Source organism: Histoplasma capsulatum, genomic scaffold (genome assembly GCF_000149585.1).
Source record: "Histoplasma capsulatum NAm1 scaffold_1 genomic scaffold, whole genome shotgun sequence".
NCBI classification, from domain to species: Eukaryota; Fungi; Ascomycota; class Eurotiomycetes; order Onygenales; family Ajellomycetaceae; genus Histoplasma; species Histoplasma mississippiense.
Window position 1 is genome coordinate 4,220,644 of NW_001813982.1, and position 5,947 is coordinate 4,226,590.

Sequence of the window (5,947 nt, forward strand, 5' to 3'; positions counted from 1 at the left end):
GCAGAGCCCAGCTGCGGCTGATGAACCCGCAATAGCCGCGTCTGTGTCTACAGAGAGAGACAACGACCTGGGTTTCGATCCGGATACGGACCGCGAGCTCGAGCAGAAGATCAACAGACTCGAAGCCCATGTTGCAGTTGCTAGGACGACGTCTAGAGCTCCACATTGTTGAGCATGAAATCTGAGCGAGATTCACGACCACCTCCACAGCCTCAGCTGCCAACAACTCGGAAATTCACCCCCTGATTCTGAGCTCCGTCGATCGACTCCAGTTGACATTTCGTCAGAGGAGGCGTCATCCAGTGTTGAGAATCGGCATGTGGATGGAGTAGAATATGAGAGAGCGCAGCCGCCTGGAGCAATTTCCGTGCAATCTCTGACAAAAGTGAATACTCTGGAGGGCACGGGCAACCAGGAATCTTCTGGTGCTGTTGGCTTAACCATTTCCGGATTACATGAATCCATTTTTGAGCTAGATTTGCCGCCGCAAGGTACACTGTATACGATTGTTGACTTATATTTCAAGCACGTCAATCCATGGTGTCCCATTCTTGACCGAAAGGCGACGCTCGACAGACTTTTTGGATCTTCCGTGCCAGATGAGGCTGGCCGTGTCCTTCTGCATGCTATTGTCCGGACAACACTACGGTTTTACAGGGATCATAGCTTAACATCACGATGGCGCGAACAATACGATACTATCTCGAAACAGAAGATTTTACTCTATGCCTTCGAGAATACTAACATTGATGCGCTACAGGCTCTTATGATCCTCGCGTTGGATGTACTTGGCAAATCGTACGGGCCACAGAGCTGGACACTGCTAAGCATGATAGTGAGGAATGTTATACAGCTCGGGCTTGGGACGGAGAGGGGAGTGACTCTTGGGCCTCCTAGCTATCAATCGGTAGGCACTCTGCAAGAGTTTGCCCTGCCTCAACCAACTTCTTGGATTGAAAATGAAGGGCGCAGACGGTTGTTTTGGATGACATACATCTTGGATCGATATGCATGTGTCGAAGCCGGCTCTGATTTTACGCTTGATGAACAGCAAACAGATCGGCCGTTACCTTGCAGATACGATTTATTTTCAAAAAACCAAGCGGTTGAAACTAGACGGTTTTTTGGACCCGGAAGACCAGAGATTACAGTGAACCACGCCGAGAATCTGGGTAGCTTCTCCTATCACTGTGAGGTTCTACGAATCTTAAGTCGTATCCACAAATTCCTGCGCAACCCCATTGATATTGTCTCACTGGTGGACTTCGAGAAATGGCAAGCTACGTATCGCGGACTAGACCGCGAGCTTGATAGGTGGCTTTACAGTCTACCAGACGGTTACAGTCGGATTTCTCAACTCTGCCATTCAAGCCCCACTAGTAGGATATCTAATTGGATCATGCTCCATGCAGCCTTTGTGGTTTCCGTCTTGCGACTGCATTCTTGCGCTGCCTATCCAATAGTACGCTCACAAATCTTCGCCCCGTCGTATAGTGCGATGCAACGCTGTATTGCCGCGGTTGAGAGTTTACGTGAGATCGTCCAAGACGTTGTTAATACGGGGATGTTGGACCTTCTTGGGCCTCATTTTGCCTTCTCGCTGTGGGTTTCGGCGAGGGTGTTGTTGGTTGATGCCTCAGTCATGAATACTGATATTAATCCCAACATCTGGTTTTTCCTATCAACACTGGAGAAAATGGGACAGTTTTGGGGAGTCGCCAAGAGATACTCCCAGATTCTAGAGCGCATACTACAAGAGTATCAAGAAGCCAAGCGTGTGGCTCTGACTTCACCTACATCCTCATCATCACATTCTCCCCAATCGTCGGGACCAAAATCTCTCAGGGATATGCGGCGGTGAGCTTCAATTCATCCGCGAATTCACCAAGTATATGTTAGGTCACAACTAATTCTTCTTCACAGAAACGCATACGACCTCAGCATTCTCCTAGCCCAAAGATCCGCCTCAGCCCTCCAACTACCGTCCGTAAAAGTCCCCGCATCAAATGAACTTGAATATTACGAAGTCTTCGACTTCTTCAACTATCCGCGGCCATCCGTGGTCGTTGTAAACCACCACCCTCCACTTACAACAACTAGTGCTGGCTCAAAGCAATTGGAAACTAATGACCTTGAAAGCTGGGTAAGGCCGAAAACCCATTTCGTATCAACAAACTTCACATATTCGCGTACAGACCCCGACTGGCTCGCCTTCCAGCCTCCACAGGATTAGAATAATGGGATGCCGTCATCACGCATGCTTTCTGTATGCTGGTACATTAATTCTATGGGCACAGTTCGCGCACAACCTTCCGAGCCTATCTCTCCTCACCTAGAGCTGCGCATTTTTTCCTCGTACTTATGTTTCTGTCATGTTCCCAGGGCCATGTCATTATTATTGACTAAGTCGTGCCAGAGCAGGCCCCTCAATTAGTTTAATAGTCGCGGAGAGTTGAAGACGCTAAATTATGTTTGTTCTCAGACGGGAAGATGAGTATTCGATCGGACTGGGGAAGTTCCCTTTGCGATACTGACCTGATACACACCCACCCACTCACCTTCCACACTTCTTGCCATTGGTTCGACGTTCGGGCTTGGTGACCCCGAGGATCAACGGCATGTTTGAGAGCGGCATTTCAGCTCAAGGTGCCAGCACGAACCGCAAATCCAATCAAGAGCACAGACAAATATTTCGAGCCAATCGGCTCACTTTTTGGTGGGGATTTCTGGATTATTCGCTGCTGCTGCTGATGACGACAGCTTATTCTAATTACTATAGAAAGGATGGAGCGCAAATTTTTAATCCAAATATGTATGTACGTTCATCTACCTCGCGTTGAAAACTTTTTCCAGACAACTGCGATGCACGATATTGATTTTTCTGTGGATGTGGGCGGTTTTATTTGGGAACAAGGTGGATCGACAGAACTCAAGAAGTCTCTCTCACCACACATTGGCAGGGGGCTACTGGTGAACTTATGCGCACTGCACGTGTTGTACCAGAACTACTGGAGAAGTATTGGGCCCCTCCACCGTACTTTTACATGCGCATAAGTATCATGACTTCTAGGTGGCTTGCCAATCCTCTTTTTTTTTTTTTTTTTTTTTTTTTTTTTTTTTTTTCGGTTTCCTGCTGGGGGTTATTTTAACTACGTTTCGTTGTTATTAGCGAGAAGTGTGACGAAGATAGATGCTGATAGACAGTCAAGTTGCGAGAGAGTGACAGCCAAATAGGAAACTTGGCGTTGTGGTATCTCGGGCTACGACTGGTCAAAAACCCAACAAAAACTTGCCAATAGAATACATGACAACCCTCAATTAGCCCAACCTTTGCACATCTGCACAGCCTTCTCCCATCTTGAGAACTTGCTAGCAGCTTCTTCCTTGGTAATAGCGGGCGTGAACACGGTGCAGCCGTCTGTGTTTACGGTCTTTAAATCTTCGATCCCTTGCCAGACGCCAACAGCCAATCCTGCAGCAATCGCAGCCCCCAGCGCTGTGGTTTCGCGCATTGCTGGTCGATGTACCGGAATAGATATGATATCGGATTGTGTCTAATGTTTTACAGATATATCGCTTGTTATTTGCTGCGTGGCCTAAGCATATCAAGGGGAAGAGGAAACAACTCATATTACTTACCTGCATCGTCAAATCACTATTACACATGCCTCCGTCGACCGCCAATTCTGTCAATTTATGCCCGCTGTCCTTCTCCATGGCGTCGAGAATAGCTTTAGTTTGGAAACAGGTCGCCTCAAGCGTCGCACGTGCAACATGTCCGCGATTTGTGAACGTAGTAATTCCAAACATTGTCCCACGCGCGTCATCTATCCAGTAGGGGGCAAACAAGCCGCTAAAGGCGGTTACAAACACCAGGCCACCATTGTCCTCCACTGTCTCGGCCAGAGCGCTTATATCACTGGATTTATCTATGAAGCCAAAATTGTTTACTAAGAATTTAACGCTGGATCCGCCAACGGCAATACTCCCTTCAAGCGCATACATAACTTTCCCATTGAAGTCGAAAGCGACGGTGGTGAGGAGGCCGTGTTTGGATATAACAGGGGTTTCCCCTATGTTGTATAGCAGGAAGCAACCTGTGCCATATGTATTTTTCGCCAGGCCAGGAGTGAATGCCTTTTGGCCAACAAGTGCGGCAGATTGATCCCCCAGACAGCCTGTGATACGGAAGCCTTTTAGGACCGTGGAAGCTAGGGAGCCGTATCCTTCTGGGTCTGATGAATGGATTATTTTGGCAAAATGGAACTTTCTCGCGATCTATGCGGAAGAACTCAATGAGCTGCTCATCATATTGGAGTGTTGTGATGTTCATAAACATTGTCCTTGAAGCATTTGTAGGATCGGTGACATAGACATTTTTCTTCGTTCCGCCGTTGAGCTTATATATGAGCCATGTATCAGTGGTCCCCAAAGGCGAAGGTTCCCTTTTCATATGCTTCTTTGGCCTTTGGTACATTTTCGATGATCCACAGCAGTTTTCCAACTGATGGGTAAGTTGACAAGGGAAGTCCACAAAGGGCTTGCAGGTCATTTTCCCCAAGGCGTTTCTTCAATTTGCGAACAAGTGCCTGCGTGCGCGTGTCTGTCCATACGATCGCGTTGTAGAGCGGCTCCCCCTGTGTCTTTGTCCCATACCACAGTTGTTTCTCGCTGGTTTGTAATGCCGATGGCCTTGATAGTCTTTATACTGTGGCCCTGGCTCTCAAATGAAGCAACGGCGCCATCGATGCATTTTTCAACGGATGATACTATTTCCAAGGGGTCGTGTTCATGCCAGCTGTGAAATTTCTCATCAGTCTCATTTCCCTTTCAAGGTAGAATAGATATAGCAATAGTCATTTTCGTGTGATTCAGATATCAATATATGTGGCCATGTATACTGACCCAGGCTGAGGATATATTTGCCGGAATTCGAGCTGGTGCGATGCAACAACGTCTCCAGCCGCGCTGAATATGAGGAATCTCGAGCTTGTCGTCCCTTGGTCGATGGAACCCAAGAAAGTCTGACCGATGCTGCCCATGCTCAGCGGCCAGCCGGAAGCAGTATTGTTTTAAAAGGCGTGCGTTTGCTGTGAGTGAGGTAGTGGTAGCGGTTATCTCGGGTTATCTCGGTGCTAGTACGAGGGGGGAAATGTCTATGTGGGAACGAACTGGGAGATCTCTCTATATAATGGATGACGCGCAACAGCTACTTGTACGACCTGCATCAACATCAGATGTTCTTCCTCATACCAGGCCGTTCATACAAAAGTGATTGGGGCAGATTGGCTTTTGGCGGGGGTTGTCGAAAGAATCAACTTAGTTCAAGCATGTGGGATCTGATTTACGCAGCAGAAGGTTAAACTAAGCAACTGCCAGCCACCATCGCATTAGCCCCGAACCTAAACCTTGCCCCTGTTAACGCATATTTTAACCTCAGAAACAAGAATCTCTCGGAATCCCACTCGATAATATACATGTTTTCGGCGTCGTACAATGTAACATCGGGAGGGGGGAATTCGTCCTCAATCCGTTTCTCTCAGCATTTGCGTGGGGCCTGATCGGCTCCGGGTCTGGACTAACGTGACTCACCACCCAATGAACTCCTATTTTTTCCATGAATCCCTGCAACTCTTCAACTTCAACCACCCACCATGCCACCCAACGAAGTGATTATAGAGCAAGCGATCGCTCAATTGAATCAACAATTGATTTCTAAATATGCTGAGGTTGCAAAGGAATTCAGAATCAATCGCGTTATCTTAATGCAGCAGTTCAAAGGTCAACTAAAGTAAAGATCAAGAGTGTCTATCTTCATACTTTGAATTAAAAGAGAAAGCAGGCAGATAATAGCTACTATTTTAAACGATTCTTTATTTTGTAATTGCAGTTGTTTTGCTTCTTTTCACATGCAATTTCATGAGCTTTTTGCTGATTTCTATTGGAA

General features: G+C 47.2%; 2 protein-coding genes across 2 annotated transcripts; one reads left to right on the forward strand and one right to left on the reverse strand.

The window, feature by feature from the left end:
- Positions 1 to 128: 128 nt before the first annotated feature.
- Positions 129 to 2,233, forward strand: HCAG_01201 (predicted protein; the record flags this gene model as incomplete). The annotated part of the gene is made up of 3 exons (XM_001544104.1): positions 129 to 150; positions 288 to 1,857; positions 1,924 to 2,233. 3 exons carry the CDS (start codon positions 129 to 131, stop codon positions 2,231 to 2,233), a joined length of 1,902 nt encoding a protein of 633 aa, XP_001544154.1.
- A 1,081-nt stretch (positions 2,234 to 3,314) lies between these two features.
- HCAG_01202 (hypothetical protein) lies at positions 3,315 to 5,042 on the reverse strand (the record flags this gene model as incomplete). Its single annotated transcript, XM_001544105.1, has 4 exons — positions 3,315 to 3,554; positions 3,640 to 4,235; positions 4,614 to 4,798; positions 4,906 to 5,042. 4 exons carry the CDS (start codon positions 5,040 to 5,042, stop codon positions 3,315 to 3,317), a joined length of 1,158 nt encoding a protein of 385 aa, XP_001544155.1.
- Between the last annotated feature and the right edge of the window lie 905 nt (positions 5,043 to 5,947).